Source organism: Ipomoea nil, unplaced genomic scaffold (genome assembly GCF_001879475.1).
Source record: "Ipomoea nil cultivar Tokyo-kokei standard unplaced genomic scaffold, Asagao_1.1 scaffold2653, whole genome shotgun sequence".
Taxonomy (NCBI): Eukaryota; Viridiplantae; Streptophyta; class Magnoliopsida; order Solanales; family Convolvulaceae; genus Ipomoea; species Ipomoea nil.
The window spans coordinates 3,698,631-3,712,625 of NW_017619081.1; the positions used below are offsets into that span (position 1 = coordinate 3,698,631).

The window sequence follows — 13,995 nt, forward strand, 5'->3', positions numbered from 1 at the left end:
ACATGTACATTGTAATTACTGTTCATAATATACAGTTTCCTACAGTTCTCATCCATATTACTCATCATGGATGTCGGCGAAGATTTACAATGGGAATGGATGAGGGTAGATTAAGAAAAAGAGAGTTTTTTAAAAAAAAAATATATATATATATATATAGTAGAGTAGTCTCAGTGTAGTCTTTTTTCTCCCAAGTGTTTAAGAGTAATTTTTTTGACCAAGTGTCTAGAATATATTTATCTAAGTGTCATTTTTAAAAACAAAAACAAAGGACTTTTAAAATCATATTCATTTGATTGCTTCCATAGCATAGTGGTAGTGCGTTCACTTCGTAAGTGAAAGGTCACGAGTTCAATCCTCGTTGGGAGTTATTATACCATATTTATGTACAATTGTTATAATTTGTTCGTATTAATAATTATTAAAATTAAAATCGTTATCGTAGAAGTGTTTGAACTATTTTTAAAGACAACACACCAACGATAACAGATAAAATAAACTTTTAAAGCCATTGTAAATAAAACCGTTTTTTTTTTAATGCACAAAGACAACAAACTTTTAAGTAGAAGTGTTGTATACTCAAATTACATTTAAAGACAACACATCAACAACAATGGATAAATAAAATCATTGTTGTTTTTTTAAATGCACACACACACACATATATATATATATACAACGAACTTTTAAAATTGTTGTCATATAAGTCTTGTGTATTCAAAGTGCACTTAAAGACAACACACCAACAACAACGGATAAAACAATTATTTTCGTTTAAAAAAAGTACAAATTGAAGACAATGGACTTTTAAAAGTGTTGTCGTAGAAGTGTTGCATATTCAAAGTCTACTTAATTAAAGACAACCCACCAATGACAACGGATAAATAAAATCGTTGTCTTATAAAAAATAAAAAAATAAAAAAAAATACAAAAAAATAAAAGAACGCACACTCAAAGTACGGTTAAAGAGAACACACCAACGACAACGGATAAATAAAATTGTTTTCATTTAAAAAAAAACGCATAAAGATAACGGACTTTTAAAACTGTTGTTGTAGAAGTGTTGTGTATTCAAAGTGCGCTTATAAACAATACACCAACGACAACAGATAAATAAAACTATTGTCTTCAAAAAATATTGTACAAAGATAGCGAATTCTAAAAACGGTTGTCTTTTTACAAAATAGTCAAATGTGCTTGTAGATAACACACTAAAGACAACGGTTGGCTAAAAATCGTTGTCTTTACAAAATGTGTCTGGTCAAATGCAACGATTTTTTGCAAAAGTAATATAATGTCTTTTAAAAAAACTGTTGTCTTTGTATTGTTATTTGCGTGCATTTTTCTTGTAGTGAAGTCCTCGCAGCCAAAGTGCAATCGTTATGCTGTGCATCCGTATGCACCATGCATGGTGCATACGGATGCCAAAACGACGTCGTTTTATTAAAAAACGCGAGTCTCCCCTTTAAAAAAAATTCAGGTTCGATTCCCCACAACAACATTATATTGTTCATTCATTCTGGAATTTTAGTTCATAGATTATGGAATTATAGTTCATTGATTATGGAATTATAGTTCATCGATTATGGAATTGTAGTTCATCGATTCTGAAATTTTAGTTTATAGATTATGGAATTTTAGTTCATTCATTCTGGAATTTTTAGTTCATAGATTAGATTATGGAATTATAGTTCATCGATTATGGAATTATAGTTCATCGATTAAGGAATTTTAGTTCATATGTTGTTGCTGGGAATCGAACCTGATTTTTTTTTTAAGGGGAGACGCGCGTTTTATTAAAACGACGTCGTTTTTGCATCCGTATGCACCATGCATGGTACATACAGATGCACAACATAATTTGCCGCCAAAGTGCGCTGAAGTTACACCCAATGCAGTGGGCTTCTTGTGAATACCAGACACTGATCCTCTTACCTGTGGGTCGTTGAATCACCGTGATTTACCCATCCACTATCCTATCGGGCTAAAGTGTGAGAGCCCTAAAAGGAGTAAAAGCTAGAGAATTTTGTCTTTTGTGAGCAAATGTGAGACTAGATAATCGGCCTCCTAATCTATACTATATATAAAAATAAAATACTGAACTTTTAACTTCTCGCCCAATTCCTAAAAAATCTCTCTTCCTAATAAAATATATTGATTTCTACTTTCCCATTCGTACAATAATTCTGGGTTAAAATTCTATTCTAATATTATAAAATAATGTAATACAATTCCTATTGTAATCTATACTATATATAAAAACAAAATCCTGAAATTTTAACTTCCCGCCCAATTCCTAAAAAATCTCTCTTCCTAATAAAATATATTGATTTCTACTTTCTCATTCGTACAATAATTCTGGGTTAAAATTCTATTCTAATATTATAAAATAGTGTAATACAATTCCTATTATAATCTATATTTCTATACTATATATAAAAATAAAATCCTGAACTTTTAACTTCCCGCCCAATTCCTAAAAAATCTCTCTTCCTAATAAAATATATTGATTTCTACTTTCCCATTCGTACAATAATTCTGTGTTAAAATTCTATTCTAATATTATAAAATAGTGTAATACAATTGTTATTGTAATCTATATACTATATATAAAAGTAAAATCATGAACTTTTAACTTCCCGCCCAATTCCTAAACAATCTCTCTTTCCAATAAAATATATTGATTTCTACTTTCCCATTCTTAATATATTACAAAAATTTCATTCCGTGCATCGCACGGGTAAAAATACTAGTAAGATATAAATATAACTACTTCTGACCATATCCCACAAGTTAAGTTGTCCATTAAGATTAAGACAACATCTCCAATTCTCCATGCCCAAGTATTACCATCATCCATGAGCTTGTAATCCTAGACTTTATTGCTGATGGAACTAATGTAAGCTTAAGTTTCAAAGAAGCTTCTTCCCTGTGATATACTACTATCGGCTATCGGTTCAACAATTTTAGTTGGTCATGTTTCATTACTAGCAATAGTGATTCTAATTTCTAAACTAACCTTTTGACAATATAACTAGAAAAACTGTCAATTTGCTATGATATATGGTTTATGTTTTTCTTAACCGATTAGACTTATTACCGCGATAGAGTCATCCTTAATACCAAACATGTGGAAACAAATACAAATACAAAAAAAAAAAAAAAAAAAAAAAAAAAAAAAAAGTTTAAATTTGATAAGACCATGTTTGGTAACATAGTTAGTTTATCAGTCAATTTTGACTTATTTAACCACTATTAACTGTTTGACTTGGTTACACATTCAATATAAGTATTTGATTAATTAACTTTTTGTAATAGCTTATTACTCCAAAATGTTAAAATTCAAAAAGCGGCTCAAAGTAACTTTTTCTATAAGCTTTTTGAGAAAGCAATTTTAAATGTAATCAGCTATCAACTAACAGTTAATTTACAAACATCTTTCCACAATCAGCTAACACTATCAATTAATCAAATCCATTAACTCAATCAGCTAACACCTAACAACTATTTACCAAATACGCCTATATAAAAATGCATCCTTAAATATATAATAGATAAATTTCTTGATGGCAGACATGACTTCAAAAGAATAAAATTTTGATCATGACTTGCGATTTGACTTCTTTCATAAGCATATTAGTGTATAAAAATTACTCCCATTCCATTTTACCCCATAATATTTATTATTTATTTATCAATTAAATTAACTCTCTCTTTTTTATTTATTTATTTTTTAATATTTAAATTTAGTTTTTTTTAATTTAATAATACTTTTAATGAATTTTGTAAATATATAAATTTTAGAGCAAATTCCACTTTTAATCATCGACTATAGTGACATTGTTACATTTAGTCATATTCGTTTAATTTTGTCACATTACGCCCTTGACTTTCATTTCTTACTACAATTAGGGTGTGTTTGGTTCGCACATGGGAATCAGAATCAGAATGGGTATTAAATACTTGGTAATGGTAATGGATTTTGGTGAAAGTATTTAACATGTTTGGTAGTAGAGTGGAATGAGAATGATTACTAATAGTAGTGCTTGAGAATGAATAAGGGAATGAAACCCTTATTGTATTTGGGTATGGGTTTTTCAATTGATGGGATATTCGAAATCCATAGTAGTGTTCTAAAAACCTATCAACCAAACAACAACAATCACTTTCATACTCATTCCTATAGGCAAAACCCACAAACCAAACACACCCTTAGTCCTTTCTTTTAAAATTTTATTATTCCACCATATAATGAATATGACTAACCATGATTGTAGTATGCGCTAGACGCTAGTCGGGTGTAGAGTAGCGCCTAGCACCTAGACGACCTAGGTGAGCTCCTAGGCGGCTAACTAATTAAAAAAAAAAAAAAAAACAGTGTACGTGTGTGTGTGTGTGTGTGTGTGTGTGTGTGTGTGTGTGTGTGTGTGTATATATATATATAAGCAAGACCGAGTCACCCGGGTTAACTCGGGTAACTCGATCAAATGGACGAGTTAACTCGGCCTAGTCGGCCGAGTCGATCAGGCGCTAGGCGGGCGGTAGCCTAGGGGCGCCTAGGCGGGTAGTGTCTACACGGATTTTTGCAATAGTGGGACTAACATGTAATTTCATCATTCAATTAAAAAATTTTAGAAGAGAGGAAGAGAATTACTTAGAGCAAGAAGTTTGAATAATAAAATTGCATGTGAGTAATCTTTATTAAACGATGAATTGACAAATATTTAATTAGAAGACTAATCGTAACAAACAAATAAAAGTCAAGGATGTAATGATGCAAAACTAAAAAATAAAATAAAAATAGGATTAAATATGACAATGTCACAATATTCAAAGATTAAAGTAAAATTTGCTCTAAATTTTATATATTACTCCGTAATATTAAACTTAATATTACTCCGGGTATTAAAAATTAAATTGTAAATAATTTTAATTAAGCATCATTTTTTTTTTTTTTGAAAACAATTAAGCATCATTAATTGAAGCACACATAAAATGAGGTAAACAGAGTATATAATAATAAATTATTAACAATTCTCATGTACCAACTATTGAGCAGGTGTTCTAGAATTTAAGAGTCATCTAGTTTTTTACTATCGACTCTATTACATTGTAATATCTGTTCAATATACTTTCTCTACCTGTTATATGTCTAAAGAGTCAATACCCCTATCATCGGAGTTTGATCCGACCTCCTTTCAAAGAAGGGGGCCAATTGAACACAAATTACTTGATAGAGTAGTCTACTTTAAGATGAGATACTTGATATATATTTTATGTTAAAAAAATCTCAACAATTTTGTCTTAGAAAAGTCAAAAAGAAAAGAAAAATGCAAAGTGAAGAGGTAAAGTGGGGTCCAAACTCCTTATCCTGAGAAATCACGCCCACCATCAAAGGTGATCCAATTGGAAGCTACAACACAGCAAATAAAGACAAGAAAATCTTTCCCAAAGCAACAAAGAATATGCCCTGTTAACGGTGGAGAACAACTCTTCTCCTCCACCACTCCCCTCCCCCTCTCTTTTTTCTTCTTTTATTTATTTTATTTTTATTTTATATTTTACTAAAATATTTATTCAAAAGATTTACACCCCAATCACAAGATCTCACCGGAGTTCGTTGACTATGTAAACATCCTGCTAATGGAGTAGGGTCCGAATGTTGCATGCAACTGTTGTTCACAAAGGAACATACTACTCATGCTAGTGTTCGAATTCCTTAACCCGGGGGCTGACAATCCTGACATATATTAGTCCAATTCATCCTTTCAACTACTGACCTATGTTTTGGGAGCGCTAAAATCACAATTTAACCTCTATGCTATTAATTTTCAAAAAAAAAAAAAAAAAAACCTCTATGCTATTATATACCATCCAGTCACTTTTTGATATGACATAAATACGCATTTTGTTTAATTAGCCATGCGTGCTTTTAGCCAGAAAAAAGTCTCAAAGATCATCTAGAAGATCGATGAGAGACGCCGGAAGACTCTTTCCTTCCGATGAGGACTAGCTTATAATTCCCAAATTGATATAAAAAACACAATTCGAACGAGTTCATCGTCATAAGCAGACCTTCTATTTTAGAGTACGTGTACCGTTTTAACGTTAATTTTTACTTTATATTTTCAACATTTTGTTGAATCTGATCGTTTTGTTATAGACATTAACAATCTACCCAATCAAATTGACTAAAATATTAAAAACACAAGGTGAATTTACTAGAAAGCAAGATATGAAAATAATAATATAGGGACAAAAACTTTTTTATTAGAAAAAGTCATTTTCATAATTTATATACAAAAACGTACCATCCATCCTATTATTATATTCATCCCACTTATAAGCAAGCATTGTGCACCACTGATGTATCTTTCCATACACTTGGCTACTTTAAGCATTAGGTTAAGGGGATATTCCATGGCTTTGGACAATATTTTATAGCTCGACTTAAGTTGATGGGTTTTTGCCAACTCACTCAATAATTGCCCAACGTTTTTCAAATGATAATATTCCTACCTAGATTTCCAATTTTTATTTGCATTTAACCCATATCGAAAAATTCTACAATGTTAAAAGTAGAAAAGTTAATGAAATTAAATGCCAAATTTTTAAAATGATGAGGAAAGTCCACAACCATTATCTGATGGTGCGGTGCGTATTAGATAAAACTCGCATTGTGAACTAGTCGGTAAACGACGTGACCACAAAAAGGTAAATAAACTTAAGCTATTCATAATTACTCATTGAGAGTCGAAGTTGGAATCTTGTGCTTACCAAACCAACAACTCAACCAATTTGACTTGACCAAATGTCAATTTTAATACATTTTTACAAATAATAAAAGTAAAATTATCATTCTTTTTATAAAAATGTCGCTTTTAATTTTTATATATAGTAATTTTCAATCGATGCTTAAAAATTATCAATTGTGTGTGTGTGTGTGTGTGTGTGTGTGTGTGTGTGTGTGTGTGTGTGTGTATATATATATATATATATATATATATATAGAGAGAGAGAGAGAGAGAGTTCAAATATAATGCGGCGTTCTGATCTGTTCCTGAGCGGATTGCACAATTAAGTATGCATAAATACATCGGAGTAAAATAATGTACAAATACACTACAAAAATACATCATTCCTAGTCTGGTGCATTTCTAAATACGCTATGGTGATATTTTGATAAATAAAATAATAATTTTATATAACGTTTCTATCAAAATTCGATTGGAGGGCCAAACTCTAACATAGAAAACTCCTCGATTTCTCACCTAAAAAAACCCATGAGAGCTTTATATATGCAGGAAACCCACAATGGTTTCTCTATTGAATTTTGGCAAAAAAGTTTGCCATCTGCCAAGGGCTATTTTTTTTTTATAAATACTTTTCAATCAAGGCAAATAGAAAGTTATGATTCATGTTGACTCACTATACAACTAAAAATGTTTCAACCATTGAAAAAAGCAATCGAATATTCTGACTATTTTAATTTGTGGTAAAAAATAATAAGAAGTAATTTTGTGAATCTCAAAAGTATTTGGAAAAGTGACCAAAGCTTGGGTTCCAGCAATGAGCATAAGAGAACTCTCATTCCATTGAAGCTTAACAATAACTCAAATTAAAATTAATTAATATATAATGTGATTATGAATTATATTTGCTGTTGATCCTATAACTTATGTTGTTTTAATTGACATTTAATCCATTATATTATTTTTTGCACATTTCGTGTAGAACTTTCATTTTTTACTTTTTACCGTATTTGGTCCATTATATCAAAATTATCATAGAAAACAACAAATGCATCAACTTATATAAGATAACTACGGTTATATTTGTTTAGAAATATAAAATTCTCATGTTTGGTTCAGGTTATGTAATTTTCTCAAGAAATGTCACAAATTCCAAATATAGTTTTTAGCTATTGGAAGTGAATATGAGATACCCTCCAATTTCTGAGGTAATCTCACATTCCCTCATCTTATTACTAATTTTGGGCTTTTGACATTTTAATCAATTTATCTTATTACCGTTGTCTTATTTACATACCTTAGTTTTAAACCAAACACATAAATCTAACATTCCCAGCAATCTAACATTCTCTAAGGTAATCTAACATTCCGTGAACCAAACGCCCCCTAATTTTTCAAAAAGTATTGAGATGCTTAGGGAAGTATTATCTTGAACTGAAAATATAACACATTCTAATTGTTTTATTTAACTAGATATTTGATCAAAATGATTAATTGTGACAAAAATAATACTTATAAAATGAATATAAAAGTGACTTAATAATCATGGGACAAATAAAATTGAAATGATTGTATGATTATTGAATTTTGTGGAATCTTTGACCAACATGTTGAATATATAATATACAATGTTACAATAATCGCTAGGAGTTGCTCGGGCGCCTGGTCATGGGGACATTTAGGCGCCAATTAATCGGCTACCATTTTTTTTTTAAATTTAAAAGATTTTTAAAAAAATTATTTAAGACGTTGTAATTATAAATTAGTTAATACTTTAATAGTTAGTACTAAAATATAAAATATTAACTTAAAAAATATCTAGAATTTTAAATTGTATAAGCAAAGCACAACACAAAAGTCACAACTCAAAAAGTATTAATATTAGAGTACCTGATTTCAAATTTTTTTTTCTTTATTACATTTTGTGGGTTTGCGACCGAGTTGAACAAATTAGGATTATTTCACTAAAACCAGCGTAGGTTTGAGTGAAATAACCTATTTAAAAAAATGTGAAAAAATAGCTAACCTGTAGCCAAAACGCCCGCCTAGGCTACCTAGTCCGCGCCTAGACGACCTTCTTGGCCGCCTAGTCCGACGCGACCTATTCGGCGCCCAGTCGCCTAGTACCGCGATTTCGCCAAAATTCTAGGCGGTCGGCCACCGCCTAGCACATAGGCGCGATTTATGCAACCTTGAAGTTATAACACAAAATAATGCTATATATTTATTTACCAAGTATTTTATTAATACCATGAAAATTTTAAAAAAATATAATTAATAAAGCCAATCGTATTCAAATCACAAAACAAATTGAAGTGGAAAACTATCTCGCAATGCCCTTGTTTTACAATCAGCAGTTAGCTCTTTAATAGTAGTATATATTTAATATTTTATGCCCTAATTTTTATTTGTTTTCCCTTATGTCCCGTATTTGGTTTCAACCATACCTATACAATTTTTTATTGACAATTATAATCAATCTTGACTATATTATCTTGCTTTTATAAACTTAGAATTGCCTATTTAAATTCGCAAATTTAACATTCAATTATCTATGCATGAACAATTCCAATATAATGTTGTCTTGATATATTTTAAAGTACTTATTTTAAAAAAACATTGGGCATTATTCCAATCGCGCAATGCGCGTAAAAAACTAGTATAAACATAAATATGCAATAATTATGAGATATATGTAAGTCTCAAATTCACATAAATACTTTTTCATTCCTTCATTATTTGAATCTCATTCTAAAACAAACAAAAGATATATAGTTATGTGTGTACATTTAAGATAATATGTATATGTAGTTAACAATTTACGTGTCTATAGTTATCATGTTATGTGTCTGTAATTACTATGTGATGTGTCTTTAATTTGTTTATAGGTACAAAAATGTCAACCGCAGGTACAAAATCTAAAGGTTAACTTTGAATCATGATCTATAATACAAGGTAGATCCTAGTCTTTCGTATAATTTGACTATTTTATATGTTTGGTTAATTAACAAGAATTAAAGGTCTGTTTGGAAAGCAGGAAATGACTTCTGAAAAATGACTCATATTCCGGAAAACATTTTTCTTTCTCGTGTTTGGCTGCACAATGGAAAACTGTCTTTTTGTGTTTGGTTCATTTTCTAGAAAATGAATTGGAAAATGAACAGAATGGTATACTTCAACATTTTAATTGTTATACCAATAAAATTCACAGCATTAATACCAATAAAATTTGCATCATTAATACTAATAACAATTGCACAGCAAACATAAATAACGAGAAGTAAAACCAGTCGGAAAACACCAGTGATTTTCGCATCCGGAAACTAGTGGCTCTGGTTTCCGGCTGCGAAAACCAGAGGTCCGCATCGGAAACTAGAGTCACTGTTTTCGATGCGAAACTAGTGAATTGGTTTTCGCGGAAACCAGTGACTCTGGTTTCCTCAGTCGAAAATTAGTTCTGGTTTCCAGTTGAGGAAACCAGTGACGAACGCTAAAACCTTCTTCCGGTTGTGGGTTTTCCTCCCCACAGGCAGAAAATAACATACTTTTTTTTTAGATCTATGAAATTGGGAGAAAAAAATCAAACTGGAAAAAGATTTCTATAGCTTTTCTAGTGTTGGTAGAGATTTGTTGGTGAAGCTTTTGTGGTTGTGGGATTGTTGGAGGAGGAGGTGTTGGTTGAGTTTTGTCTGTTGAATGTTGAAGGGGGAAGCCGAAGGCGAATGAAGCAGCGTGTCTAAGGACTAAGGAGATAAAAAATACTTCCCCCCAAAAAAGGGGAAGTCATTTTCTGGAAAAATGGGGTCATTGGCCATTGACCAGACCCCATTTTCTTTGACTTCTCATTTTCCAGCCTAGCTAAACACCAGAAACCCGAAAAATGATTTTCAGAAATCATTTTTTGAGTTTCCAAACAGACCCTAAGGGCATGTTTGGTTCGTTGGAAAATGTTTTTCCAATGAAAATATTTTCATTCAATTTGAGGAAAACCAGTTTTTCCTTTGTTTGGTTCATGAAAAACATTTTTCATGGCCCAACTTCGTATTTTGTTTTCCATGAAAAACAAGTAGGACAATTATGCGCTCATTAACGTTTCTTAATTAATATTATTGTTGTTGCTATTATTATTATGTAAGGGTATTATGCGCTCATTAGTTCTTACCATTCCAAACTCAATCAAACAATGGAATCGATTTTCCCAGTAATTTATTTCCACCATCCAAACATATAATTGATTTTCTCAATAATTTCTTTTCCATGAAATTTCATTCTCATTTCCACTCAAATATTTTATGTGATAAGTAAAATTGTTTTAATTCAAATTTATATATTTAGAAATAATATTAAATATATTATTAAACACAAAAAATTAAATTTAAAAATACATAGAATATGTAATCTCCAAAAAAAAAAAATAAATAAATAAAAGAATACATAGAATATGTCAACATTTTTGTGAACTAGTACGGAAGATCGGATCTTGTAAAAGATTTTTTTGTGCCATGTGTTTAATATTTCTGCTACGTTTAGTACAACCTCATTAAGGAACCTTGTTACCTTAATATTATCTTCCCACTTCCCACTTGTTACAATATTATAATTTCTGTTTCATTTCACGAAATAAAAGAAAACCCAAAACTCTCTCCATTTCTCCCTCTCTCCCAAACAACTACCATGTCCCTTACTGACCGCTACTCGCCGACATGCACGGAGCTCGGCGACGGCGGCGGCGGCGCAACCGCCACCGACGGTGTCGCCGGCAAGGGGTTCATGCTGTTCGGGGTTAGAGTGATGGAGGGTGCAGCAGCAGGGTCGTTTAGAAAGTGTGCCAGCATGACCAACCTGGCTCAGTTTGATCACCACCCTCAAGAATCAAACGCCGACGTCAACGCCGGCTATACTTCCGACGACGTCGTTCATCCCTCCGCCGGCAGCCGTGAACGGAAAAGAGGTATTTCTATCGTCAATCGCTTCTCCAATCTCAACCCTTTCCAATATGTTGTTTATATTCAACATATATATAATATTTTTTTGAAATACTCATTAATCTTTACCAATATAGTATTTGTTCTATATTTTTTTCAATATTTTAGGTCTAAAAAATCAAATTCCCACCACGGATTCGATTCTGTGACCATCCATTTAGAATGGTATCAGTTGTGTCATCGCACCATATTATTATATACTCTATTTGTCCTATTTTGTTTGTCGGTTTAATGAGACGAAATTATTTTTAATTCAATTTTTTTCATACATTTAGTATTAATATATAAAATTTATATATTTAGAAATTACATTAAAATTACTATTAAATAAAAAAAAAGTTTTTAAATTTAAAAATTACTAAAGAAAATAAGTATTCCGTAATAAAGAAAGAATTGTTTTGACCCATGAATAATAAATAAATAATAAAATAGGACAAAGTAAGTAATATATATCAGGACTATGTGGTCTAATGGTACCCGGGTTGGGCTTCCATTTGGAAGATTATGAGTTCGAGCCTCAGTTGAGGCGTTATTGGTTCTTTGTGTTTCAGCAGGTTGAGAAAGTATATAAACAGATACTACAATGTAATAGGACCAGTAACTTTCAAAAGAAAAAAAAAAAAGTAATATATAAATATACAGCTCAACTATCAACTTAGTTTTTTAGTTAAGATGAAACACATTTTAATTTAATATTATATCAGCCTGTTAAATCAATAATATATGAATATAAATGTACAATTTAATTATGAGTTTAAATTTTTAGTTAACATAGGGACATATTTCAATTGTTGAAATGTGTTGTCTGTGTTTGGTAAGGTGTGGCGTGGACGGAGGAAGAACACAGGCTATTTTTACTGGGGTTGCAAAAAGTAGGAAAAGGGGATTGGAGAGGAATTTCAAGAAATTTCGTGAAATCACGTACACCAACTCAAGTCGCCAGCCATGCCCAGAAGTATTTTCTCCGCCGGAACAACCACGGCCGCCGCCGCCGCCGCTCTAGTCTCTTCGACATCACCACCGACAACGTAAGCTCATCGTCCCCTCGAAGTGTATTAATAATTGTTGGGCAAAATTTCATGAAACGTCAATCTTAGTATTATTGTAATATGATTATTTTTAGTCATTTATTCATAAGTTTAAATTTTGTAAAATATAAAGATATTTAAATCTTAAATTAATAATTTTTTTTTAAAAAAATAAAAATTAAAATATAAACTCAACTCATTTTGTATAAAAAAAAATCAAAATATCTGTTTAAAATATTTTAATTATTTAGTTGGCGGAAGATAAAAATTGTCATGTACAATAATACCAAGGTCAAAAAAAATATTTTAAAAAGAATAAGACTAAAAATAGACCTGTCACTTATAAATTTAGAACAAAAAATAAAATTAACTCTTAATAAGTGGTATCAGATCAAATCACCGGTTTCTTTTAATGTATACCCACGTTTAATTCTTGTATTAATTTGTTACAGGTTTTGGGGGCCGCAAAATTAGAACAACAAAGCAGCACCGTAGAGAAACTTCCGGTGGCTGCTTTTCCGATGACGGCAAAACCAGTATTACCGCCGCCGGTAATCGCCGGCGATTCATCCCATAATTACCCGACAAAGCCCACCCGTCCAATTCCGGTTCTTCCGGCGCCTCCATCTTCCAAGCTGGCTGATCTCAATTTAAACAGGATAACATCAATAGCCGAGCCTCTGCCTTTGTCTCTAAAGCTTCCAACGCCGCCGTCGCCGCAGCCGCCATCCTCGTCATCGTCGGAGCAGAAGTCTCCGCCGGGGAGACACACGCCGGCGTTTCAGGCAATGTCCGGTAGCTTTAACAGCAACAACGGCGATAGCATCATTAGCGTGGCTTGAAAACTCAATTATTATATTAAAGTATATATATATATATATATATATATATATATATATATATATATATATATATATATATATATATGTGATTAGGGTCAAGTTCCCGTGTAGACAGTGTTTTCTGTGCATTCATGCGGTCACTCATCATTAGGTATGTATAAATACATTACAAAGTGTTTCGAATGCACTATTAGGTGTAGTGAGGTTTGGTGTATTTTTTTGGTGTGTGATACGTTTTGTGGTGCAATGGGGCATTTTATTGTGGTGCAATTATACATACTTGATAATGAATTTGCACCGATCGCACGAAAAGTACTGTTCGTATTTGAACCAGTATCTATGTGATTAAAAGTTAAATTAATAGTGATAAAAGTGTTTGTAAGGGTTT

The 13,995-nt window shown here is 31.5% G+C and overlaps 1 protein-coding gene and 1 non-coding gene across 2 annotated transcripts; both read left to right on the plus strand.

Annotated features, from left to right (window-relative positions):
* The first annotated feature begins 298 nt into the window (after positions 1 to 298).
* Positions 299 to 370, plus strand: TRNAT-CGU. Its single transcript has one exon. It is a non-coding gene; the product is annotated as a tRNA-Thr (tRNA).
* A 10,943-nt stretch (positions 371 to 11,313) lies between these two features.
* Positions 11,314 to 13,642, plus strand: LOC109154646 (transcription factor MYB1R1). Its single transcript, XM_019302381.1, has 3 exons — positions 11,314 to 11,703; positions 12,557 to 12,765; positions 13,218 to 13,642. Exons 1-3 carry the CDS (start codon positions 11,427 to 11,429, stop codon positions 13,605 to 13,607), a joined length of 876 nt encoding a protein of 291 aa, XP_019157926.1. The 5' UTR covers positions 11,314 to 11,426; the 3' UTR covers positions 13,608 to 13,642.
* The last annotated feature ends 353 nt before the right edge of the window (positions 13,643 to 13,995 follow it).